The sequence below is a fragment of the Python bivittatus genome, unplaced genomic scaffold (assembly GCF_059951505.1).
Source record: "Python bivittatus isolate LINGU-HERP-01145 unplaced genomic scaffold, Pbiv_v1 ctg000680_np1212, whole genome shotgun sequence".
NCBI classification, from domain to species: Eukaryota; Metazoa; Chordata; class Lepidosauria; order Squamata; family Pythonidae; genus Python; species Python bivittatus.
Window position 1 is genome coordinate 5,223,872 of NW_028277095.1, and position 27,091 is coordinate 5,250,962.

Genomic DNA, 27,091 nt, shown 5'->3' on the forward strand with positions numbered 1-27,091 from the left:
TAAGTCACGAAGCCATGAAAGAAACGAACCAGACACTTCCCAAACACAGTATGTTGGCCAAATTCATGAGCCTGGCCTTTTAGATGGCCTGGCTAAGCATGTTGCATGGGGGTCACCTTGGGCCACTCTTCCAGAGCCCCTCGCTTTTAGACTTCCCCGTTTCAACACTCAGAAAACAACAGAAGAAACCTCCAGATTTCCCTTTTATACAATTCTAATTCTAGGAATAATCCATGTTCAGATGAAGGTTGTGCCCCCTGGATTTCTTTAGAAGCACAGAAATCAATACTGAATTTATAATTTAGCTTCTCCCCTTTCTTCTGCTTTTGTGGCCATTTTGTAGAACTTCTGAGCCTGTACAGGTAGTCCTCACTTAACAACTGTTTGTTTAGTGACTGTTCAAAGTTACAATGGTGCTGAAAAAGGCTACTTATGACCAGTCCTCACACTTACAACTGTCACAGTGTCCCCATGGTCATGTGATCATGATCTGGGCCCTTGGCAGCTAGCTCACACTTACAATGGTTGCAGCATCCTGGGGCCACATGATTGCCTTTTGTGACCTTCCAGCCGGCTTCCAGTAAGCAAAATAAATGGGGAACTGCGTGATTCGATTAACGACCATATGCTTCACTTAACTACTGCGGGGATTCGCTTAACAACTGTGGCAAAAAAATGTCATAAAATCAGGTGTGGTTATGCAATGCCTTGGTTAACAATCGCCCTGCTTAGCAACAAATTTTCCATCCCTATTGTGGTTGTTAAGTGAGGACTATCTGTATGGTATAATGGTTAGAGTAGCCATTTCCCAATCCTTGCTATCCAGACGTGTTGGGAACGTTGATTCCCAGAATTCCCAGGGATTTTGCTTGGGAATTCTGGGAGTTGTGGTCACCACACCCCCAGAGCCCTCTGGGTAGGGAATGCTGGCTTGCAGGGTCTGTGATTGTGATTTGACAAACTCCCAGATTGAAATTCCCCTCAGCCTGATGGTGACTAGGTTAATCTGAGTCAGTTTCTTGACTCTCAACCTGGCCTACGTTACAGGTTTGTTGTGATGATAAACATAGAGGAAGGGAAGACCTTGTATGTTGTTGTGAATCGCTTGGAGTAATTTGAAATAGATAGCCATATTTAAAAAGGGAGGAGGACTTCTGAAATGTCTTGAGCCCAAAGGGAGTTGAACCATCCCATTTCCATTGCCCTCTCCTTGTGACTAGAAAACTTAAATATGTGAAATAGCAAAAAATAGCACAAAGAATTATGAAAATGTATTCTGTGTGGATAGTTGATCCTATCAGAGAATGCTTTGTTTCTTTCCCACCTGTCTGTGTGCAAAATATCAGCAGCTCTTATTTAGCAGTCAGTGCCCATCCATTTGCATATCCGTTACGATCCCTGCTGCTTCATTATTGTCCCATTAACTTGAGGACATAGAGAAATTGAGGTCCCCTGCAGGGTTCGGCATCCCAGAATCCTCTGCTCACGTTTCTAGACCTTATGGAGATTAGCATGAGTTGGAAAACGTGCAAACCATGGCATTTTTGGAGGGGGGGGGGACCCACAGAGGTCCCTGTCTACAAACGATCTGTAAAACAAGCGTGTAAAGTTTGGCAGAATAGATGAGATGTATATTAACGTAAGGGACAGACAGTGCTTAGCTGCCTTTCAATTGCACTGTCTCACAACAGACCTGTAAAGTAGGCCTGCGGTATTCATTCCCCCTTGCAGGTGGAAGGCTGATATTTGAGACGTGTGTTCTGCCTAGGAAGTTTGGCTGAGCTGAGATTTCAGCCAGGGTTTTCGGGAACTCTGTCCGCGCACTGTTTGGCAGCTTGCGACGTCCAGCCTTCCCTGCCCAGAAGGTTTCCCCTCCCATAGATCACACGCCGTTTGCTCACAGCTCCTGTTCTGCCGCCGTGCCCCCGCGAGGGTCGCGCAGTTGCATTTCATGGCCGCTCCTTGTCTCCGTGTTCCAGGGAAAAGCCGAAGCAAGTTCAATCTCCTGGAAGAGGCAAGTCAGAGCACGGGGGTTTGACTTCCGCAAGTGGCGTTAGGGCTGCAGGCGGGGGAGCCCAGGAGGATCCCTCCCCTAAAACCTTCAGCACTTCTCCTGGCTTCTGCCCTCGGTTCAGACGGACTTCTAGTTTGGCACCTGCGTTTCCAAAAGGAGCCTCCTAAGCCGGTGGGAGCCTGGCCATCTCGGGGGGGCTGGCTGGACCGAACACCAGTGGCTTCCGGCGCTCCGAACCACGCACAAGACGTTTGTCAGCAGCGCTTGACTGCGGAGGGTTGGTGGACCTGGGCAAAGTGTGTTCTGGCTGATCAGCACTAGCCTGCAAATACAGACTCGATTCTTTTGACATCGGTGATGCAGACGGACGGGCGGGGAGGCGGCGGCGGCGGCCAGGCCCTTCTGCTCATTGCCTTGTCGGTGCCTCACTTCTCTGTGCTTCAACTTCCCCGCCGTGCTAATCCCTCGAGGCCCCCAACACAAGCACTTCCATTTGCCAGACTCCGTGCCAGACTTTGCAGCAACAGCCCCAACATTCAGTTGCACCAGTTGCCACTCTCCGCTTGGCAGCAGGCCCCGACCCCAGCTGTGGGGCCAGCGGCACAGACCTCTCCCGCCTTCCTGGGTTTGGAATGGCCCGCCTTGCTGACCTGTGTTGCGAGCCGGGATTCCCCGCGACTCCCCAGGCTCACCCAAGTGCCTGCAGCAGGCACAGCACCCCCCAGGCCCTGTCCCAGCCCACACAGTGCCAAAGCCCAAGACCTGGGAATCCCACACATCTCTTCTGCTTCCTGGCATTGAGCTTCCCAGCTGCCCCCTTTGCCCAGAATCAGCTGCCCTTGACCAGACCAGGGATGTGCTCCTTCTGCCAAAGGACTCCTCCTGCAGCCAGCCAACTCTCCCTCCCATGGCTCTCCTTGAAAAGATGACTGTCAGAAGAGCCCTCCCCACTTTTTCTGGGGCTGCCCCTTTCGCCCTCTCATTTTCCCTGGATTATCTTCCACCTTGGATTTCCAGTCCAGGCTCTGGGGGCTCGCTGGAAACTCCGTTTTTCCCTTGGGCAAGAGAAACCCTCCACTCCAGCTTTGGCAGAGAGACTTTTCCCCCTCCGGTTGCTCCGCACAGTGTTTCCCCTCCCGGACATGCCCATCCTGGAATCTTACTTTTTAAAGTAAATTAAAAAAACGAAACAAGGGGTTTAGGGAGAAGGGAGTCGAGTTCCCTTCCTCTCCCTTGCTTAGCCTCTCCCTTTTCACAGCCAACAGCAGAACGTGTCTGAAACGTTGTGTGTTCGGTTTGGGTAAATTATTTGTAACCCGTCCTCCAGCTGCATCTTCCAATGGAATTATCTATCTTTACACATCTGTATATAAGTTACTGATGACGGCAGAAGAAACCTGCGTCTTTTCTCTCTCTCCTAGTTGAGGTGAGTATTGTAATGATTCAGGGGCAGGGACTAAGAAGAGTTTGGGGTTAACCGCCCCCCCCCCTTTCTTAGGAAGCATATAATACCGGAGAGAGGCACCAATTTATAATTTTTTTCCCCAGCCACAAGGATGCCTGTTGATAAGGGCCTGATTTTGGGGTGGTGGAAGGAGCACGCCAGTCCTCTTGCGGAGATGTGCTTTTTGGCCAGTCTGCCATTATGGGACCCAAGCTATGTATGCAGGATTAGATACAGTTGATTTCTGAGACGGTAATCTGGATGAGACGGGCGAGACACGTTCCGGAGGAAGAGAAATCCCTGGTGCCACAGGAGAAGTTTGGCTCCAGCTGTCCAACCTGTGCAGCGGCTCTCTTACGCACGAAAGAGAATGGCGCTCTTGTCCCTTCTCCTTTGAGGCCACAGCCGTGCGGATGGGAACCCCTCCCTCTTCCCATTTCTGTTCTCCCTTGGTCTGTTTGGCAGGCAGTCACACACAGGTGCAGCCTGGTCCGATCAAGATCTAGCTGATGCATTGGCACAACACACTAAGCTAGGTTAATGCTAACCTTAGTTTTGGGTTTGTGGTTTAGCATGTGGGGCGAACCCAGCTTGTTTTGTTGGTTTACGGATCATATGGGGGGAATTCAGAAAATGGGTTCCATTAGTAACCAGGTTCAGCGAGTGGATCCTTCTGCTTTCTTAGGGAAGCAGATTGTTCCGGGGAGTTTCTGCCACCCTCCGTCCTTGGGCAACTGGCATCTCCCTCCTAATTCTGCTGGCTGTCACGCTTTCAGGAGACGCGCCTGAGGGATGATTTCAAGGAAGACGTCCATGGCGAACACTTGCTACAGAGCACTTGGGGAGAAGTGGCAGAACCCTGCAGGTAGAAAGCTAGCACAGCAAAGAGCAGGCTGGGCTGGAACCTCCTTCACTGATACGCTAGTATTTTGTTGCAGGGACTTTTGAGCCCAGAGGACCCTTGCAGCCTGCACCCAGGCTGTGGTTTTTGGTTTTTGCCCAGAAATTGGGGCTTTAGACTTCTATTCCGTGGGTGTGAATAAAAGACCCCCCTTTTTACAATAAATGGAAGTCATGTTCCAGCCTAGGAGAGAGAAGTGACTTCAAAGCCAGCCTTTGCAACCGCTACAATTGCTCTCAACGCCCCGTCTTTCAGGACACAAAACGCTTTTATTATTTACAAAAGAAAAATCACATCACTGCAGCACTGCCGTCACAACACTTTGAGGAACGGAAGTCTTCGTAATGCACAATCAGGCCCCTAAACGGAGTATCTTTCTGGAACGCCCTCCAGCCTCGCCCACGCGCCCCTCCATGGGGAATCGGAGGTCCTGCGGTGGGCACGGAGGGAGGGGCCAGCCCTGAGATGATACCGAAGACCTCGGGGAAGACCTCGGGCCCGCAGCAAAGCAACCTCAAAGCCGGTCTTAAGCCACCGGGGTGGCTAAGAGGCGAGTTGCCTGTCCATCGTGGCCCAGTGCGGCTCGGAGCCGTCAGGCGAAAGGACTACGGTATCATTTGCGACACGTTTGGGGCCGAAGTCGGCACAAGAAGTCAAGTTGCACTGGTTTACAAAGATAAATTCAAGTAATTTTCTCCAGCCTCAGTGGCCCTTTCTCTGGAAAAGGGAGAAGGGGAGAGCTGGAATGAAATAAATAAATACAGACATAAATAAATAATCCATCACCAGAGCCGGTACGATTCCCATACCAGGCTGAGAGATCGAGGCTGGCCTTCGTCGCCGATGCCCATCCCGGCTCTGGGGCACATTTGTCGGAGACAGACCGTGAAGTCATGAATAGGTAGAAGTCAGTAGGGGGAACCCTGTCCCCCAAGCAAAGGAGTTACAAGGGGAGGTGGGTTGCCTGCTCGGCGTGTGCCCACCCACCCCCGGAATATTCCATCACCAGGCTTGCGAAAGGTTGGCCAGCCGGCTGCGTGCAAGCGCTGCGCTGCCGGCCATATTTTGGCCCCTCCTTTCACTGAAGGAGTTGGGTTGTTTGAGGACCGTGAGCCGGTTGGGGAGAACTCGGCCTGTCCAGGCCCCACTTCTCTAATGTACAAGGAACGAGGGTGAGGACCCCCAGAGACAAAACAGCAGTGGCTGCTGGTGGGCTTGTTGACTGAAGAGATGGTGCCAAAAGGAAAAAAATGGGGGGGGGGATGCACTTTTCTTCTGCTTCACCAGGGGGCATGGACTCGCCCCAGAGAGGAGTTTGGCTTTGGGGATAACAAGCTCGAGAGGACTTCAGTCTGCCCTCCCTCCAGCAGCCTGAGGGTCTCCCCACCTCTGGAAAAGCATTCCCAGCCCTCAACCACAGCATCGGGGAGGGCTGCAGCGGGACGCTCCTTCCAGTGAAGAATTGGGGGAGACGCTGCCCAGGGACCACGGGAGTTTGTGGCAGGTGGGAAATAAGGCCAGGTGCTTCCTCTAAAATCCAGAAGGTGGCTCCTCCGCAGATCCAGGGAGCAGCGGGGCCAGCGCCGGTGCCCCTTGGGGCAGACAGGTAGCCACAGTGCCTGGCGCTCTGTGCCAATTACAGTCCCCGAGAATTTACAGCCCGAAGTGGTAGCTCCGTGGAACAGGACTGCTTTGGGTGTCTGGAGGTTGGCAGGGTAGCTCCAGCTCTTTGGCCTTTCTCCTTGCAGGCCCCCCAGCTTCTGACATGGTGAAGCCTCCTGGCTCTGGAGGCTGAAAGGCAGAGGCCTCCCTCGCCAAAAGCCCCGCCAGGCCGCTCTCTAGCGGTTGCCAGGAGGCGTGCAAGGATGCCAAAGCTGCTCTCCCGCCCACGTTTGCTGCAGGCAGAGAAAATCTCCCTCCATAGGCTTTTGAGACAAAGCAGTGGAGGGTCCTAAGGCCCAGCAGGCTCCCTCATGCCAGCCTGGGGATGCAAGAAAGCCCTCCCCCGATTTTTTTTCTCTTGGCACCAGGATTGTAGGGGAAGGGCAGATCTGCCCACAGTTTGGTGCAAAACAGGGACAAGGACGGTGAGTTGGTCACAAGATGGTGGAGGGAAGGGGGGGTACTGCCTCGTGGAGGCAACACCCCATCGCCCAAGATGCCCCCCAGCACACACACACTCAGCAGTTCCTGGGTTGGCCTTGCTGCCGGTTGGCGCACACTTGCAGCGTCTCCCGGATCCCTGTCTGCCAGTCCTTCACCAGGTCTACTGGGGTGACCGCCTCCTGCCAAGACAAAGAACGGCCCATAATTAGAAGCAAAGCCGAGGCCCCGCAGCCCCTTCCCCTCCTCAGTTGGCCCCTGTAGGTCATCTCGCCCATCAGCGGCAGAAGCCATAAAGCTCACTCTTCCTTACTCAGCAGTCTTCTAGTCCTCATGAGGAAGCGCTAACCTGCATCTGGGCTATATGACTTCAGCCCTCAGGGGAAGCTTGCGGGCGTGTGCCACATATATATCCTTTAGCCTAAAACAATGCCCAGCTCTCCTTTCTGCTGCCTCAGCTGACCACTCATCCAGCAGGATCGTTTTTCATTTTGTGTACGGAGAACGTAAAAGCTGCAAGCTTGCTATAAAAGGAGCTAACAAATATTTTCCCTAAACTGAAAGGTGGTTACGGAACATTTTCACCCACTTTGCATCGCAGCTCTCCCCCCCCCCCCCCCATGAAGTGCACCTTCCAACTCCCCCAAAGATGCCTGCTGTTGCTCCCAAAAAACACTCTGACTGACAAGGATTTTTACTTCACTTTTACTCTGATACAACTTTCTCCATAAAAAGAAGCATATGTAATGGAGCCAGATTTAATCTGACTTCCTGAGCTGTTACGGTTCTCAATACCCATCGGTGAGCTCTTCCAGGACAAGGAATGGTTTGGGGATTATATCATGCGTTCCCATGTGAACGGAGGCGCTCGAGCACCTCGTTCACTCGCGTTCCTCCAGCCAGGAGCCTTGTGGCCCCAAAGAATATCTCTGCCCACTACATGAGCAACTGAGTGCTCCGCCACCACCACCACCAGCCTGGGTTCTTCCTCACCTCATTCTGGATGCCAAGATTTGCACCGTACATCAGCAGGGTCTTGACCGCCTTGAATCGTCCTAGCCTGACTGCATCGTGAATGGGTGTATCTCCTTCCTGGCCAGGAGAAAAGAGTGTCTGAGTTCATACAACACACTTGACTTCGTTATGAATTAACCCATTTTCTGGCTTTGCCCAATGCTTTGGACTATAAATTAGCCCCATGTTTCTCAACCTTTGCTGGCTGGGGAATTCTGGGAATTGAAGTCCACGCATCCGAAAGCTGCCAAGGTTGAGAAACCCTGAGCGAACCAAACAGGCTGGGTTTGCATTTCATGTTAAGCCACCATAAACAGGTCTCCAGTAACGAAGCTTAATATATTGTTCTAATGCATCTGTTGGGTCTTCAGTGACCCGCTGAAGCTTATTTTGTAGATGCAGCCAATGAATGAGTGCATCAAGTTCCCTCCATCCTGATCCTGGTTCAAAGATGGGGATGGGGCTAAATTCTGATCTCTCGCATTTGAGCCAGGGAAGACCCCTGCCCAACCCTTGGAGTGGCGCTGTCGGTAAGGAAAGACAGCAAGATGCATTATACAACCTGGTTCACCCACACCTCATCAAGACGTGACTTGCATAGACATGGCTTAACAGATTGGATTCAAACACTGCAGTGAGGCACGCCACCGTGAAACCAAACCAACCAGATTGTGCACCAGATTGTTATCCAGACCCGCCTCATTATGGCATAAAAGGTTTACTTGTTGAGCTTCGCACGTTTGGTAAGCATAGTGGTTGTGATTTGTTAACCTGGACGGAGGGTTTAGTTTATTGTGTCAACCTGCTCACTACCTCCACAGTCCCAGAGTAGACTTTCTCCTCCCCACCAGGATTTGGAGAAGCTGGCAGCTGGACCTTGAATTTTGCAGGATGCAAAGCAGGTTCCCTGGCCCTTGGCCACAGCCCCCACCCCATGGCTTGGCAGAATGGAGTGTCGCTTCTGAAGTTGGTGCCAACGGGGAGAAAAAAACTGCCCGCTGTAGATTCCTGCAAAGATGTCTTATGGTTTTTATGTTTGATCTTTTATTTAAAAACACAGTTTACCCAATCGTAAAAGTGCTTAGGAACAGCTATTGAAGCTGGAGTCATATTACACCTTTGACTAAGTTATGTTGGGTGTTAGCAGTTCAGCAAGTTGTAAGAATCCAGTCCTTGTCTTGGCATGCATGAACCTGGCCATCGCATGGCGTTCCTTGAGCACTGTGTTCTGATCGCCCAGATTCAGACTTAGGCGAATAATTTTCTTACTGTCAGTGCCTCTCCCCCGAAAGGATGATCAGGAGAATGGCACCATAATGAAGGTTGGGGTGGACGTGGCCAAAGTTGGGTACCTGCTGCCCTTTCGTTGCCCGAGGCAAAAGGTGCTCTTGGCACCAAGCATCCTTCCCGCCCTCCCCCTTCCTGCACCTTATCTTGGGCATTGATGTTTGCTCCACAGGCAATGAGATGTTCGGCGCAGTCAGAGTGGCCTGTCCGGACAGCCACGTGCAGGGGGGTGCTCCATAGCTGCAATCAGAACAAGAGGTCCACCATGAATCCCTCCATGGCTCATTTAGGAACAGGAAAGGGGACCCCACCTTCCCACCACTCACCTTGTCCCGCGTGGAAATCTTGGCTCCGCGGCTGATCAGCCCCTTGAGGATGTCCAGATGTCCCCCGCGACAAGCCCAGAACAAGGGGGTGGCCTCCAGCTGCACCAAAGCAGAAAAGATTCAGTAAGGCCATTAGTCTTCTCCAACCTTCCAAACGGGCCAGATTTCCACTCTTTGGGGTGAACGGAGCAGAATCTCCAATGCACCTCAGAGGCTTCGGGGTGGAAGGTTTGGACAGCCAATTTGGAGAGCAGCTGGAAGGGCTGACTTGCTGGCCGTCCTGCTCGTAGGAAAAGCCTCAAAAGATGCTGGTTGGCTGCATCATTCCAAGGCGCCTTCCTCCAAAAGGTGCCCTCCAGAGGACCTGGGATTATAATGCCCAGAATTCCCCTGCCAGCATAGCTAGGAATTCTGGGAGCTGCAGTTTGAAATTCATCCAAAGACATCCGTTGGGAAATGCTCCATTAGAGCAGTGTTTCTCCACCTTAGCAACTTTAAGACGTGTGGGCTCCATTTCCCAGAATTCCCCAGCCAGCTCTCTCTGAGCAACTTGGAGGCAAACATGCTAGACCTCTCTCTTTGTGCTGGGAAATTTTACAGCAGCAACTGTTTTTCCTTGATGATTGCGGGTAGGCCGAAATGCTGCAACCCGTGCTACATTAGCATCCTTTGGCAGGCTTAAACCAGCTTTCCCCAACCTGTGAGTGCGGCAACTGTTGAACTACTATTTCCTGCCAGTGTGGGAATAACTCTACAGATTAGGGGAAGACTGACAAACCGGGGACCCAATCCTCATTCTTTTTCAGGCAAAGATCTCCTGGAACGCATGCCAAGAGAGAGACAGATTCTTGCTCTCTGCAAAACGCCTGGTGGTCCTCTGTTTGCAATGGCAGCACTCCAAGATCTCAGAAATGCCGGCATTGAGGATTTATAGGCCATCGGTCGAGACTCACCATGTCTCTTGGCTCCAATTTGGCCCCCGCTTCCAGTAGCTTGTCCACAATCTCTGCGTGGCCCCGCAAACAGGCTCGGTGCAGGGCTGTGCATTTGAACTGTAGTAGGAAGCAAAGGAGAGGTTATCACTTAGGGTTATTTCTCCAGCATAGACTCCCCACCACTCCAGACCTGGGGGACTCCTAATGCAGCCCATCTCCCCGCGGGCAGCCCTCCGTAGAAGAAAAGAGGGTGAGGCGGCATCTATTGAGGAAAGGACAAACCTTCAGCTACGCTTACAAAGCACTCCGTGCCAGGTACATCCAGAGACACACCTTTACGCAGACACTAGTTTTCTAGCCCAGAAGAAACTTACTTAGATTACAAAATATGAGAAGTATCAGAACAGAATAGAGTCCACCTTCCTTTAAACTCTTAGAGCAGAGAGATATAGATGTTACATTATGTCATGTCCTCATTTACAAGGTTTTATGTGACTTCCGCACACCGAGAGTTGGGGGGATTTTCTCTATTTTTTGCCGTGGATATCCTGTGTGGTGCTTTTGCTTGCACTGACCACCAGGAGGCAGTAGATGGCTGGTTTGGTCCTATGTTGGGACTCATCAGAAGTAGGTAGCCAGATCTTTCCTAGTAGAGGGCCGAGTGCCATAGAAAGATCTGGCTACGTACATCTGACGAGTCCCAACATAGGACAAAACCAGCCACCTCCCGCCTCCTGGTGGTCAGTACATGTAAAGGGAAGCACAACGATGCAAGAATCCTGTCCCAAGAATGCCCTTCAGCCCAGAAGCTTTATTAGAAGATAACAAAGATGGATGTCCACAGAAATAGATCCTCATGCCCAGAAAAGGGCCAGGGACGAGGAAAGAGCCCCCTGCAGGCAGGGACGGAAATAAGAGACAACAGCAGGTTGCATTCAGGTACCTCTGCCCTTTACAACTGTCTCTGTCCTCCACGGCAGCCATTTTGTGAATGAGCAAAGCCCCTCAGTCGCCGGGTTATGAGAAAGTTTGCAAAGGTCAACTTCACCAATGGGCTCAATAGTTCAAAAAGGGTGGGTGTTCCCACACTAAATCATGGTTAGCTTGACCATCCTTTAGTGAACCAACCACGGTGGCCTGTGCTTGCACACACACTACCCTACAAACCAGTGTTTCTCAGCCTTGGCAACTTGGAGAGCATGCTGGCTGGGGAATTCTGGGAGTTGAAGTCCACATGTCTTAAAGTTGCCAAGGTTGAAAAATACTACTAATAAGCCATGGTTTAGACATCAGCAGAGCTGGTTTCACACAACCTGCTAAAACCAAAACTAAATAAACCATTTTACGGAGTGTATAAGCTCAACCTGTGCCTCAATCCAATTGTGATCTAGCATTGTCCTCCCCAGCTTGATGTCCTCTCAACATATTTAATGTCAACCCCATCAACATGGTTCTGTTGGCTGGGCATTTTGAGAGCAACAGGTTGGAGAAGGCTGGGCCTGCACATGCAGGCTCTTCCAAATTATATGCACCAAAATAGCAGGAACTAAATGGCCGTGCCAGAATTCAACTGCTGGATCTTCCCCATCATTTTATCTCTGGATCCATTTTTGCCCACCCTGGCTTTACATGGGAGAAGCAAGCCACAAATTAATATTTTGTTCAAGTGTGTCTGAGAACCCAACCTGTGTGATTATGTTAGGACTGAGTGTTGGTGAGAGCGCAGAAAATTTGCCCAGAGAAACAGGCACAATGTAAGCATTTCACGCAAACACAGTTTGGTTGCTAACAGTCTCCGAGATATCACGATGCAAGGGTGACATCGCTTCCCTCAACACGGAGACGCCCGAACTCTCGTTCCCCCTTGCAAATTCACACCAGACCCTCGCGGAGCAGCCTTGCTTAACCACGCGCTTTTACACGCAGGACCTTCTAAGCGCAGGAAACAAGATGTGGCCCTTCAGGGCAGCCCTTTCTGTACCACTCCTGTTGCTCCTGGATGGCTTGAAAAAGACTGTATTTCTTTTTGAAAATCTTTTTAAAATTAAAGATTAAGGTGATTAATCTTTTAATAAAAGAACAAAAGTTTTAAAAAAATAATAATAGAACGCAACGATGTTCTCCTCTCTGTTTTCCAGCCTATTCTTTTCAGGAATGCTGCCTTAGGTGTGTACACACACACACACACACACACACACACAAAATAAGAGACAAGCATGGCTGTATATCAAAGCTGTTTTGATCCTTTGAAAAGATGCTCCACATTTCAATCTTTTTTTTTTTAATGCTTTTTAAAAATATAGCCCTTCTTTCTTGGTGGAAAGAAAAGGGAATCTGAGTGCCTCTTCTAAAAAGGAGGCCCTTTCGGAACCTCTGAATCTAAAAGCAAGCATATTCTTCTGAACAACGTTTCTTGTACAGACTATTTGGCCTGCATTATGAATGGCTGGACTAAAACTCCCAAAATTAATCCAATAGGCATGGGGAACCTTCGTTGGGAACTTCAACGGTTGCTGAAGGACAGTTCCCATCGCCCCTAACCAGCGGCCATGTCGCCTGTGGCTGCTAGGAGTTACAGTCAAGCAACTTCTGGACCATCTCTGGTGCTTTCACTTATGTAAATCTGCATCACGGTTTTTGATATTTCTGTGAATAGCCATCCGGTACAGTGCCTTGGCAACTTTAAGGCATGTGGACTTCAATTCCCAGAATTCCCCAGCCAGCTGGGCTGGCTGGGGAATTCTGGGAGTTGAAGTCCACACGTCTTAAAGTTACCAAGGTTGAGAAACACTGAGCTGGTATATAGATGGAGCACAGTTAATGCACCTGGTGGCCAGCAGGGGGCGCTTGGGTACCTTGAAAACGACCGGCTCAACCAGCAGAAAACTGCTGGAAACAAGCAAAATTTGGGATGCAAATTCAGGCAGGGAAAAAAAACCCTAATCTTATGCCCCCATCCATCCAGAAGGGTTAGATGCTGGTACGTCACCAAGACAGGCGGCACAGAGCTTAAAAAACGCTATAAAGTATAAATTGCAAAACAGCACCACCGCTTGGGGTTTTAAATTCCAGCTGTCTAAAACGGCTTGGGATCAGTTCCCCCCACCCTTCCTTTGTCTGAATCATTCCGCAGGTTGTGGATTAAGCGTTAGCCCCTCGGCGCATGGAGAGGGGGATGCTCCCTGGTGACCCCACCCTACCTTGTCATGGGCATTGGGGTCCCCTCCATCAGCCAGATACTTGTCGATTACAGGAATCTGGTTCTCCAGCGCAGCGTCAAGAAACTGCTCTGACTCCACCGATTCTATCTAAGAAGGAAAACACAGAAATCCTCCAAATGTGTTTATTGGGGTGCTCAAAAGGAGAGCGGCAGGGGTGCCCAAGCGGGAGGGGGGTCAAGAAAGTTAAGTGCAGGGCTTTGATCGTGCGTTTCAGGCTGCCATCTTGACTTTTTTGACTCCCTGTGGCCCCTGGAGGGAGGGGCTCACTCTGTCCATGCCATTTCCCACCCACTCCATTTGAAAGAATGGACTTTGAATGTACATATTCTCTTTTTCTAGAGTGCCCCTTCTTTCTTCTGCCAGTTTCCAGACTATAAGCCCCACAGAGCATCCTATTTGGGAGAGCCTCAGAACCAGGGGAGGTGGCATTCCCCGCCGGCCTGGGCCGAGCACAAAATAACAAGCCGGGTCAGATTTGGTTAGTCCTTGGATAAGACACCACCAAGAAATCCTGGGTCTGTAGGCTAGCTCGAGAAATCCAAATAGCACCCAGAAGAAGGCAGGCCACCTCCACCTTGTTGCCAAGGAAACATCACGGACTCCAAGAGGTCTTCATATTTTATATAAAGAAGCAGAAAGAGAACGATAATTTTATCTTCTCGTTGCAAATTTTTATCAGCCATCCTTTTTCCATTTGTCCATTCCAGAAATAGAGGCTTCCCCTGGGACTGACTAACTTACAAAATAATGCTGATACGCGAAGGAACAAATGAGCCAAAAGCAGCAAAAAGCTAGCGAAGGAATATATACGTGTATATTAAATGCTACCCAAAGAATGTTTATGGGCAAAGAATAGGATTGAGCTGGAAAACATACGAAGAAAGGCTTCCAAACCAAGTAGATCAAATCATACATAATCTGGAAAGTATGTATAAAGAGATGTGGTTCTCCTCCTCTCCGTCTTAAAACTCGGAGGCCTTTGGAGAGATTAAAAAAAAAGCATTTAAACTGGAATTTGCTGCCATCAGATATGGGAAAAGCCTCCCCAGTTGAGCCAGTTTTAAAAGGGAATTGGAGAGCCTCCCGGAACGCAGGATCCCGGTGTTTTTTTTTCCTTTTCTTTTCTGATAATGGTTTGTTTCCTCTGGAATTGCAGCTAAAACTTAAAGAGGCCTGGCGTGGGTGGGCTTCTTCCAATGGAAGAGAAACTCTGTAGCTCAGGGTTGAACTTGGAGTCCTCTGAGCTTGGTGGTTGGCTTGCAGTTAACCGACTAGGTAACCTCGTCAGTGCTAGTAAGTGTGGGGTTTTCTCCCTGTTTATATACAGTGGCTTGCCCTGCCAGTATTGGTGGGGGTGTGGTTTTCTCCTTGGTAGTTCCTTGGTTAGGGCGTTGTTTTCGGCTTGATTGTTCGTCTGGTGTCAATCCCTGCTTATCTGAGTGTTGGCTGCTGAAGGGGATCTGTTCTCGTCTGTTTCATTAAATGTGTAAATATGGTTTATCTATAAGCTACTATATATAAACAGGGAGCAAACCCCACACACCGTTGCACTGATGAGGTTACCTAGTTGGGTAATGAAACATCTGCAAGCCAACCGCCAAGCTCAGAGAGCACCAGGGACTCCACAGAGGGTTTTTTTTTTTTTGGCGAAGATAGAGCCATAGTTTGGAATGGACTTTTTCCAGCTTAGTGTTTCGTTTTGTTTCAACTAGCCTGCAACCCCAGGATTTCCCAGAAGTTCCTTGTCCAAGTACTGGTTAGCTTTCTGAGATCAGCTGATGCCTGGGCCAAATTAGGGCTAACCTCTAAAAGGGCCTGTTGCTGCTAGTTGCCAAACTCCTTCGCCCAGAAGATGGGGAGGACTCATCTTATTTATTTATTTATTTATTTATTTATTTAATGCATTGGTAAGGCCGCCAACCTCAAACAACGTGACACTGGGTGACATGCAACAAAAATCAACAATGACTAATAATAATAATAATAGTAATGACCACCTTACATTGTTTAAAAAAACACCCAATATACAGTATACAGTGGTAGGCGAAACAGGGTAATTGAGCGACTAAAATGGACTCTACTCAACAGGCCCAAAAGACCATGGAAAAAGCCAAGTCTTCTTACTGGCTTTTCTAAAGGCAAGCAGAGTGGGGGCCGGTTGTGTATTGGGGAGATTGCTCCAGGAAACAGGGACAGCCACCCCAGAAGTCTGCCAATTCTGCGACAAAGAAAGCCATTTTTAGCCCGTGCGAATGTCTGATTGGGGTGCTAGAGCTCTCTGGGCACTGTCCTACAAGGCCAGAACTTATTTCATCTCTGGAACAGGCCCTTGGATCTTTCAGGGCAGCCCGACTCCTTCTCAAACATGCTGAACATGCCCTCCAGAGGTATTGCACATCTGAGAAAACGTCCAGAATACTCACAATAATTTCTGGCTCCTGCTGTTTGGGGAGGGCCACTTTCTTACGTTTCTTCTTCTGTTTGTGAAGCTTGACAAAGGCCTCTAAGTCCTGCAGGCTATCAAGCTTCAACCTGGAATTGTTGAGGGCCTCAAGCTGGAAAAGATGATGGTGGCATCAACGTGAGGAATAATGAGCTCACTGTACAGTTGTAAGTTAGAACACCAGATTTGAGCTGCAAATATGCAGAGGACCCATAGAGGGCAGGAACAAACATTATGGACCTCTGTGCTGCCCTCTAGAGGTCACACAGAGTATGGCAGCCTTTTATAAGGGCTTCCAGGGCCCAAGTGAGCCCCAACTCAAAGAATCATAGGGTTGGAAGGGATCTTGGAGATCTTCTAGTCCAACCCCTTGCCCAAGGCAGGAGTCCTCATACCATCTTGGACAAATGGTTGTCCAATCTTTCTTGAGCACCCACAACTCCAGGAGGCAAGCTGTTCCACTACTTAATAGTTCTCACTGTCAACTGGGATAACCCAAAGCATGCTTACTGCAAAGATTGCACACCCCACTCCAGGAATTTCATGAAGTTCACGTGGGGATACCCCTTCATCTAATCCTCCAAGAACAACCCTGTTGAGCCAGGAGACAGGGCCTGGCCCAAAGTCAACCAAGTGAGATCCCTGATTAAGTGGTGACTTGAACCGGGGCCTCTTCAGACCCAGGAGGTTAACTGAGCTGCAGACATCAGGGTCACCGCTAAATGTCAGCAAAGCAGTATTTGCTGCAGCAAGAAGGTGGATGGACTCAATTAGAGTGGTGGTTGGTGGATCCATCCACCACTGGATGATCTGAAGGACCAGGTTGGGGACAGATCCTCCTAGAGAAAATCCATCATCTATGTGGATTCTAAGAATCGACACCAACTTGTTGGCACTTCATTATCGGTGGTAATCTGGATTTTCACAGCCCCAAATGGCACTCCATCCTTCCCAACCTCGGTACTGTTCAGATGTACAGATTCCTAGCTTTCTCTAACCGGTATGGCCATTGCTGACAGTTCTGGGAACTGAGGTCTGCTTTAAAATGCCTCCTTGAAGCTTCCTAGCACAAATGTGTTTGTGCAAAAAAAGGCACCCTAAATAAGTTCACATCTTTGCTTTGCCAGGTTTAACGCCACTGTTAACTATAAGCATAAAAAAAGGAAGCCAGATCAGTCCGGTGAGGAATCTAGTCCTGTCCTTTTTTGTAGAGCTGACCTTGGAATGGAGGAACCCTTAAGGAGGTGAAACAGCAACTCTGTCCTGGGAAAGTGGGAAGCGTGAGAAAAGTGCTCAAAATACCTCCGCCTTGGTTCTCTTTGGTATCAGAGGAGGCAGAGAGAAACTCCAAGAGATTTTCAAGATTGATGTCAGCCCTTCAAGGTAGGCCAGGCCAGGAAAAAAGTCACCACACAGAGTCCAGAAGTGCTACTTTGTGGTTATCGGACGTGTTAACAAACCTCAAAAGTCAGCCAAAGTTTGTCTCTGTTCCCTCTGATGCCAAACAGAACTAAAGCAGGGCTATTTTGGTGTCTTTCCCACGCTTTCCACTTCCCCAGGACTGAGTTCTTGTTTCACCTCCATCCCAAGGTCATCTCTACATTCTTTTACAGAAACTTACAACCAACTCAGTGGACGGCTCACCTTCTTCTTCTTCTCATCTTCTGCTTTCTGCTTCTCTCTTTCCACTGATTCCCACCAGGCGCCAGCTGGACCTGAGCGCCAACGTTCAGGCTCCCAGGCTGCGCCTCTCGCCCGCGCTGCAAAGCAGCCGACTTTCCCTTCGGGCTGTTCATCACTTACCTATGGAAGGAGACCAGGGACGAAATCAATCACAAGAAGGGTGCTGTGGGTTGTGCAAGATTTACCCCCCAAGCAGGCTGCTGAGAGACAAGGAGGCATTGATATAACTGAAGGAATCCAGAAGTTTGCAGAAATAAAAACAAAGTATTTAAATCAGGGTTTCTCAACCTTGACAGCTTTCAGATGTGTGGACTCCAACTCCCAGAATTCCCCAGCCAGCTCTGCTGGCTGGGGAATTCTGGGAGTTGAAGTCCACACATCTGAAAGCTGTCAAGGTTGAGAAACCCTGATTTACAGCATTAATAAAGGAGGTGATTTGTTTCCCCAAACAGCTTACAGGAGAGCAGAGCAAGGAAATACCAACAGAAAGCAGCAGTTGGAAAGTTGGGGTGGGGGGAGAGGGTTTTGGCATGCACTTCTTGGAGGAAGGGGCAGGTTACAACTTTTAACAGACACACTCCTGTTGCGCTGTAACAGTTTGTGGGAGCAGCTCTAATTTTTGGTTATCTAATTAACATATCACCCACAGCAGGAGGTCATTCGTATTGTGATCATGTTTTGGCAATACAATTGGTTCAGCTCTGAACGAACGAGCGCTTCTTGTTCAGAACTGTTGTTCTATTAGCAGTTCTTTTGATAGTGCTTCCCTGGCCAATTGTTGCAGTTACTTCTCTGCGACGCCCCTGAAGAAAGGAAAATAAATGCGGAAATGGAAATTCCAGAAATGGAATCCGTATGCCGATGTTCGCTCCAGTTTTAAAAGGCAACTAGGAAGGCCGTTCTTCAAATCGAGGAAGGAAGGAAGGAAGGAAGGAAGGAAGGAAGGAAGGAAGGAAGGAAGGAAGGAAGGAAGGAAGGAAGGAAGGAAGGAAGGAAGGAAGGAAAAGATAGACAGACAGACAGGAGGGAGAAGGAAGGAAGGAAGGAAGGAAGGAAGGAAGGAAGGAAGGAAGGAAGGAAGGAAGGAAGGAAGGAAGGAAGGAAGGAAGGAAAAGATAGACAGACAGGAGGGAGGGAGGGAGGGACAGCAGTAACTTCTAGAACAGTGTTTCTCAACCTCAGCAACTGTAGACTTCAACTCCCAGAATTCCCCAGCCAGCCCATGGTGGCTGAGGAATTCTAGGAATTGACATCCAGACATCTTAAAAGTTGCTGAGATTGAGAAACCCTGCTCTACCTTCCTCAAGCTGATGCCTTTCTGGTACGTTGGACTTCAAGTCCCATAACCTCCGCTCCTCATAGCTGTGTGGCTGGGGATTATGGGAGTTGAAATCTAATACATCTGGAGAGCCCAAGCTTCTGGAAAGCTGGATATCAGAACAGAACTGGATATTGTTACTGCACAGAAAACTCCTGGAAAGAGTGCTACCCTTCACAGACTGTCAGGGCTAGAAGTAAAATGGGTGCCATCACCAAGAAGGCCCCAGGACCAGCAGCTATCATAAAATGGGGGCGAACAGTCAAGGAGCCGAGCTTCCGAGACAGCACTGTTGGTGCACTCGAGGTGCAAAGGACGGAGAAAAAAATCCAGACTCTACTCCAGGGCATTGCTCCTGCCTTCTGCTGCATTGTTTTTACAAGGGCAAGTAGCCTCAAATGTGGGTGGGGGGAGGAAGCAATCCTCCCTGGCTCACAGAAATGTGGAAAACCAAATTCCATGAGAAAATTGTGGGTGTTCTTGGCACTGTTGGCAGAAATATTCCGGGAAGGACATTTGGCCGGCTGGCACCATTGAACAGAAGCATCAAGGTCTTGGGGCAGTCACTCTAACTGAAGCACGCGGTGCTATGAATCTGAGTTCAAAAAAAACATGGTCCTGGGGGGCTGTTTTAAAAACTCAACTAATAATTCTAGGAGCAGGGAGACCCAACTGTCTCTTTTCCTAGATGTGCCAGTGCTTCACATGGAGGGATAAGACTCAAGGAAGCGTTATCGTTTTAGCTTACTGTTTTTATTTTGTTTTCAATTATTAGCCACCCAGACTCATGCAATTGAGATGGGCAACCATACAAATTTAATTCATTATTTAATTCCAACACACCTCCTTCCCCATTGGCGTTCAGAAGGGCTATGGTGCAAGGAAGGCTGTGAACACCTGGAGTCACTATGGCTGCATCCAGACAACACTCTTAACCGATTACTGAATTCATTCATTCTCTGGGCTTGCACAGTACATGGCGACTCAACTTAACCAAAGTTCATACTAATCAAATTCAGTAAGTACAGTTGCTAGGTCTTTATCTGACCTGGTTTGTTGCATTAAGTGAAAAAAAAGGCATATCGAGTGGTACTTAATCAGAAATACGAGTAAAACGTTTCTTGTAACGTAGTGATTTAGCAGACTAACAGGTGTCTGTTGTTCCCAGTTGTCCGTTAAATCCCAAATAATGTCATTTGCATCAATCCAGATCACGTGTAGATGCAAATGACATAATTTGCATGATTGGCGAAATGATGCCATTACTCAGAATATGCAGATCACCACAGATGACATAAAATTAAGGTAAAAATTAACTGCCTGATCCAGACACGTTTGGATGCAATGGCCTAATCTATTATTTCAGGGGGATATTTGAACAGAAATTTTATCCATTAAATGAGGGAGGAGTGTTATCAGGATCTACTGCTGTCGCTTGTTTAGGTGATTCAAACAGAAATCACATAAATTTGTGGCAGAGACAAATCTGTGCATAAATAGTAGCCCCAGAGCTTAACAGAACCTCCAGATTCAGAGGAACTCTACCTGCCAACACTGGCACAGAATGACAGAAATAGGAAAGAGATTGTGTTAAGCCTTCCACTTACGGCTTTTCTTTCACTGGCTGCATTTAGATGAACTTCAAAAACAACTCCATCACATTTTTTATTATTTTGATTCTGGCTGCTAGTATATTTTTAAAGTGACAGCAGCTTATGAATTATTTCTGGTTGATTGCTTTGTCATGTTATTTTAATTGTGTTTTAAATGGAACCCCAGCCTTGTCATCTGCTGGATGTGTGTCTTGTTATGGAACAGCAGGATATAAATTATGGAAGTAAACAAGCACAGAGGCATCTGGCTATCGTGCAGGAGAAACGGGACGCCTCTGATCCAGCAGCTTCCACACATGTTGGGCTCCAACGCCTATCACCTTGGGGAATCATCTGTCAGGCTGGGGATGACGGTCATTGGAATCTATTCCCTCTGGAAGGCACAAGGTTGGGGATGGACCATCATCTGGATGGAAGAGCTGGGGTGGGATTCAGTTCTAAGCACCATGAAAAAGTCCTTCTTACCAGTTGGAACAAGCAACAGATGGGAAACTCACAAGGAGAAACTTGGGTAGGTTTGCTTTGGAGAAACAAGGAGTGAGGGTGGATACGCTTGCCCTTTCCAAAAACCTGAAAAGATGTCCCACAGAAGGGGATCAAGTCCTGTTCTCTGTCATCCCAGAGAACAAGATATGGAATAATGGTTCTAATCATGGGGATGTGAGGACGAAGAGCAGTTGGACAGTGGCCCTGGAGTAGTGATGGAGATGTTCAAGCAGAGGCTAGACAGCCATCTCTTGGGCAGGGTTGAATTGGGATGGGGAGAGGATTGCCCTCAAGGGTCTCAGACTGGAAGAGGTGAGAGGACTAGAGAATAAGTCTTATGAAGAGAGCTGGACAAGCTTGCCCTGAAGAAGATGGAAGGGAATATGGTGGCATCTTCAAATACGTAAAAGGTTGTCACAGAGAAGGTGGTCAAGCCCTCTTCTTTCTGCTTCCAAAGATCAAGACCCCAGAATCATGCATTTAAGTTACAGCAGGGGAGAGAGATTCCAACCAAGCGCTTGCAAAACCTCCTAAAGCTAAAAGTAGAGGGACAGTGGCCAGAAAGATGGTTTCTTCCTTCACTGGAGGTGATCAAGCAGAAGCTGGACAGCCATCTCGTGGGGAGAATTTGATTTGGATTCCTGCACCGAATGGGGCTGGCCTCCCAACCCTAAGATGGGAGGACCCCGTGAAAAACAAATTCTCCACTGGGGCCCTGAGGCTGGCTTTCAGGAGAGATGGTGACATGCCGCAGCCTGCTTTCCCTGAGCCCGTCTTCTCATTTCCTTCACCCACCTGCCGCTGGTGCCCTCCTTGGCCAAGGCGTTTGGTTTCTGCAAAGTGCTGACCCATCCAAGCTGCCACCCTCCCTCACCAAGAGAATAGTGCCAGGTCGAGCTCTGACATTCCCCCCATGCCACGGCTGCTCCTGCCCCAGATGAAGCAGCTTCTATTTATATGTAGGTCCCTGGGTGTGACTCTTTGCAAAAACATGAAGTGGTGTCAATGCCCGGCCACATTTCCCAGCGGGGTAGCCGAAGGGCAGCCAGCGACAGTCAGGCGCCAGAGGCAGAGCAGGTCCCAAATCCCCTCTTTTGCCTGGGGAAGGATCCCCGGGCCATCCTCTCCTCTAGCTCTGCGGAAAAGGAACTGCCGGTTCAAAGGGACCTCATCTAGTCCAACCTCAGCCCAGGGCAGGATCCAGCAGAGCATCAGGGAGTTCATCTAAAGGGGTTTCCTGATGAAGGCTAGGAAGGGCCCTACAGGGAAACAAAGGGGAGCAAGTACCCCTCAAAGAATCTGCCCTCCCTCTCTCTCCAATGGGCAGGGGAGAATCCAGGCTGCATTCACACAACCTGCAAACCTAGTCAAATTAATAGCCAGCAGCTGTATTTGCACACCATACTCAGTTTGGGGAAAGGTAGTTAGCATTCTATGCTTTAGCCCAAAGTTTCCCAACCTTGGCAACTTGAAGATGTGTGGACTTCAGCTTCCAGAATTCCCCAGCCAGCCTGTTGTACAAACCAGCTAGTTTGGTTAGTCTATGATCCACTGTATCCAGAAAAAAGATTTATTTAGTAACTGAGTGAAGTGTGCAAAACCAGCCCATCTGCTTAGTTTATGTCTGGTGAACCAAAGAACCTAAGACAGCCATCCTGTCTTCTATCACTTTCTGTCTCATTAAAAATCACAGCTGGGGGACCATTTTTCGGAACCACCTGGGGACCCAGGAGCTCAAGTTGAGCACCTCTCCCTGGAAAGGTCTTCCAATATGGGCCACCTGAAGCAGCCCATTACTCAGGGCACAGGAGTGCTGAACCTCACATTGCTACAGGAACACGATCCCATCTTGGCATTCCTACCTTCTCGGGCCAAGCAGGGAAGGAATGTCCCCACTGCTCTCCTGGGGAATTTCAGACACCACAAGATGGTCAACCTGCTTGTTTGCTTCCTTCCTTCTTAGGCTAACAAATTCCTGGAGGTCTTGAATGGCCTCCATGAGATGGCAAGGAGGTTTTTGGCCTGATGCAGCCACCAAAATAAAATACCTGCTGTCTCAAGGCCAGGGATGGAGTTATTGATGTTTCTGGAAGAACCTCTCCCCTCCATTGACACACATGGAGCATTCAGAGGGCTTTCTGGGGAGTTGTGAAGGCCACCCAACTGGAGAAACAACGGTATGCTCTAGTTGACACAGGACTTCTTTTCTTAATCAACTTAACCTTCCACCTCCTTGACACACAGAAAAGTTCTCCCCCCAAGGAAACATCATTAGGTAACAAAATCACAGCCATGCTACTTATCATTCCAGAGAGGTGGAGATGAGGCCTTGTCGGCCAAACAGCCCATCAGGCCAGATTAGGCTTAAGGACTGAAGGCTTCTAACCCCTGAGATAGTGTCTATTGGGAATCAGGAGTCTTGTATGATGGGGGCTCAGAAATGGGGAAATTGGTGGATCAACTTAAATTGGAACAACCTTTTCTGCTTTCTTGGCCCAGGGAATATTGAGGAAGGGGTGGGGTGGGGGGCCAAGGGGCAGGTCTTTATTGATGCTATGCCACCGCAAACAGCTTACCTCCTGCAGGAGTCTTTTCTGATCCCTAATTGCACCAGGAGCTTTTATTCTCTCTTTCTAAGGCAGAGATTTCCCCCCCAATCTGGAGCTCTTTTCCTGGCGGAGTTGGTAAGGCATCAGGACTTTTTAAAAAGGGGGACGGGGAAATGCCACAGCCTCATCACGTAGAAGGAGGCCCACCCAAAATACAATTCCGTATATTGTTCAGGGCAGGAAAACAAGTCAGTTCAAGGCTAAGAATTTCAGAGTCTCCTCCATGTTCCTGACTGTTAAGCTACCAATGTCAATGGACCAAAAAATAATGGAGAAAAAACTGCATTGATACCTGAGAAAAAAGTCAGGAAGGGAATATTCCAACAAATCCTCAGCCACAGTTGCTCAGTCTCAAAAAGGTGTGCGTGGGCCAACTCGTAAACTGGTGATTCTCAACCTTAGTAACTTCAAGATGTGTGGATTTCAACTCCTAGAATTAGCTGAAGTTCACACAACTTGAAGTAGTTAAGGCTGAACAACACTGTCCTAAACCATGGTTGTCACATCCACAGAATATCCTGCGCCCACACAAATCAACTGTATTCTGGCTTAACATAATGATCTGGTTCACACAACATGTGAAGACCATGATGGATTTCTCCTAACATGCTGAACCAGAAACAAACTCCCCCTATTTCAGTCTAATGACCATCTTCGAAGAGGCTGGCCATCTAGGGAACAAAGCAGAACTGGAAATTGTCCAAAAGCAGGAAGATATGGTTGCGTGTTTGGTTTTAAAAACAACATCCCACATCGTGGAGGCAGATAAACATGTCAGCTCCTGGGAACGAAAAATTGGCTGGTTCATTTTCTGCAGCTCAAAGTTCTCCGTTTGCCTCCAGCCATCACAAATGCCCATCTGTGAAGTCACAAACCTTCTTTAACATTATTTATTCAACTTATATCCCGTGTTTCTTCCCAGAGAACATTCAACCCTGGGGTTCAGGGAGAAAATATGCATTGGAAATGGAGGGCGGGTTCACATAACGTGAAATCCCAAAGCCAGGATAACAAGAAAATTGCTCTTCACAGAGCGTGTCACATCCAAACTGGTAAACTGTATTCTGGCTGTTCCACACAACAGTCTGAGTCAATGGACAATGGTTCTCACAAACACAGGACCATAAGCTACCACTGTATATGAGCCTAGTTTACAGTTGTACAAACTCATTTATACATTTGCGGGGGGGGGGGGGGGGTTCGGACAACCAAACAGCCCCACAAGCAACTAGACCAGTATGATAGCCAAGTCTAACCATTACAAACTTGATCTTAGCCAAAATGTTGAGAAGCCGCGTATAACCAAAGATCCAATGATGAATATATGGTTATATTTTACTTGGCATTTAGTATACATCATGGTATTCATCACTTGCTACTGGCCAAAATATTATTCATTGCCAGCTGAAAAATGGACCCATCACCTTGTAAGTTAAAATGCCACACATTTTATGCAGATCCAGACCTTAGCTCCATGCAGGAGAGCTGCATGTTGTACGATTAAACAGAAACATTTAAAAAGATCTCTGAATTTCAATCCGTTAAGTTTTTAGAAGTATGCTTCGCCATCCTGAATGTTGATGAATTACATGGTTTTGTCTATTTGTGATTTATTCTTAATTTTCCCTTGAGGAGCAGCCTTTCAAGTTTGGGTGAGAAATTTTGCTCCCTGCCGGTCCCAAGGCACAGATTTGCTCCGGCTACCGAAATGACCCAGTTTCTGGCTCATTCTGAATGCACATTGCCTCTGCCTTGCTGTGGAAGAATTTAACTCTACACATGGAGCGCACGCTTCAGCTAAATTGATGCAGAGAGAAACAAACACAAAACCCTGGGCACGTGAGAGGGAATCTTATTTAAAACAAAAAAATGCTTTCATAAACTTGAGTAGAGTCTGCCTGCATTCACACAACACATTTAGCCAGCTTTCTCATTAACCCATTTTCTGGGTTCATACAATACCTTGAACCAAGCCAGGCTGGTTTCCAAATCCCTTTGCACGTCGTGCAAAAGCAGACATCAGAACTTTTACTGACCTGGGGGATGTGCGGACCCTCCCACAGCTCCGTCCCCCTCCAGCCTCTGCACTCCCCCTGCATCACAGCCCTGGAAGTTGACCCCTCCTTCCACCCCCAAAGCAAATCCAAACAGCCCGTCTTGGACTGTATTATCTGCAGTTCCACCCCCCCCCCAATTCTCCCCGCTCTTACCAACTGCTGAATGCTGAGGATCTCCATGGTCCCCCCACTTCCAGAGCCCGAACGCTCTCTCCCCGGCAGCCTGGCTGGGCATCTGCATTTATTCGATCCTGGAGAGGGTGGATTTAGGCTGCCATCCAAAGCTCTCCTCCGGCACCCGCTTGGGCCCAGCGACTGCATTGTTGGAGGGCCATGTAACACCCGCTAAAATAACTTCATCAGATACCTCTAGTGAACTGCCCATATCCAGAGGGATGGCGGGGGCAGTAATGGACAGACCATTATTTTAATGTTTCAGTGGTTGGGTTTTCAAAGCTTTTGGATGGCACTTTTCCTATCAGCCCAGGAGAATTGGCTGCAGCCCTTCAGGAAAAGCCGTTGGTAGAAAACTTTCCCTGCAATGTTGCACAGCTATGGCAGAGGATGGGCGAACTGGGGTCTAGTGCGTGTTCTGGACTACGGCTCCCGCGGTCCCTTGTTATTGGCCATGATCGGAGTCCAAAGCATCAGGAAGACCCAGGATTTTCAGATTCCTGCAGACCTGCATGAATTCAGCTTTCTAAAGCTAGTTAGTAGTCATACTTTCAGCCGCTAAGAGCTGACGTTTTTCATACTAGACTGCTTCCACAGCAACCTGTATTTTTATGGCTGAGTAATGGAGAATGTAGGAGCATCAAATGCAGAATAATGCACCAATGGGTGAGTCACCCACCTCAGAAAAATAATGTTTTGCGTCACCTGGGAGTTTTCATTCCAAAGGCAAGAACGAGAATCAAGTCCCGACCTTGCGATTTTCGAGAAAAACTTGAAACGAGGCAAGCAACTTCCACAAAAGACCTGGTAGCGTTTTTAAAATGACAAATAATTTCCATGCTGCTGAGTGGACAGAGGATGACCAAGAACCCCGATTCTCAGACTGCCCAGCACGGCCAGAAATGGGAACTGGGAAAGGTGGTTGGAAGCATTAGATTGTCATTTTCATATGGAATACGATCTCAGGGCTCCCATCTTGGGGAGGAATTTTAACAGCGTTGATCACAATTCCCTCTAGGCCAGTGTTGTCCAAACTTGGCCACTTTAAGATGAGTGGACTTCAACTCCCAGAATTCCCCAGCCAGCATGGCTGGCTGGGGAATTCTGGGAGTTGAAGTCCACTCATCTTAAAGTGGCCAAGTTTGGACAACACTGCTCTAGGTGATAGCACCTGGGCGCCCAATGGGGATCAAGTGATATCACCACATCATGAGGTGCAGCAGTTGCACAATAACGTCATGATGTGCCACGACATCATCAAAGCTTCTGCCAGACACCAACGGCCGAAGTAGAAAGGCACGACCTAGACCATCCCCAAGTGAAACATTACTTCCCTTGAACGCAGATATCTGAGCCATACAGGGCTTCATGTTTAAAGAACTGAATGGTTGCATTCATACACTCTTAACCTGGTAACGGAATGAACCCCCTTTTCTAGGTTTGTATATAGATTGAACCATGAA

General features: G+C 48.6%; 2 protein-coding genes across 4 annotated transcripts in view; one reads left to right on the forward strand and one right to left on the reverse strand.

Annotated features, from left to right (window-relative positions):
- Positions 1-4,589, forward strand: part of CNNM3 (cyclin and CBS domain divalent metal cation transport mediator 3) — a 36,546-nt gene extending 31,957 nt beyond the window's left edge. For all 3 annotated transcript variants that reach the window (XR_015798143.1, XM_088152071.1, XM_007429741.4), the window contains one exon: positions 1,980-4,589. Coding sequence is in view for 1 of the 3 variants with exons in the window: in XM_007429741.4 (XP_007429803.2) it covers positions 1,980-2,038 (59 nt within the window). In the remaining 2 variants the exon portion in view is untranslated. The remainder of the gene's footprint in view (positions 1-1,979) is intronic.
- A 19-nt stretch (positions 4,590-4,608) lies between these two features.
- Positions 4,609-25,757, reverse strand: ANKRD23 (ankyrin repeat domain 23). The gene is made up of 9 exons (XM_088152073.1): positions 25,608-25,757; positions 17,333-17,491; positions 15,669-15,800; positions 13,225-13,332; positions 10,043-10,141; positions 9,090-9,188; positions 8,905-9,003; positions 7,456-7,554; positions 4,609-6,644 (listed from the first exon to the last, which is right to left on the reverse strand). Exons 1-9 carry the CDS (start codon positions 25,632-25,634, stop codon positions 6,540-6,542), a joined length of 927 nt encoding a protein of 308 aa, XP_088008199.1. The 5' UTR covers positions 25,635-25,757; the 3' UTR covers positions 4,609-6,539.
- Between the last annotated feature and the right edge of the window lie 1,334 nt (positions 25,758-27,091).

Bases quoted from the DNA above. Each gene is read 5' to 3' on its own strand.
- ANKRD23 (XM_088152073.1), bottom strand. From the start codon at position 25,634: ATGGAGATCCTCAGCATTCAGCAGTTG. The intron at 13,333-15,668 runs GTGAGTATTCTG...TTTCCTTCTTAG, and splicing joins AGCAGGAGCCAGAAATTATT to ATAGAATCGGTGGAGTCAGA. The intron at 6,645-7,455 runs GTGAGGAAGAAC...TTGTCTTGGCAG, and splicing joins ATCTTGGCATCCAGAATGAG to GAGGCGGTCACCCCAGTAGA.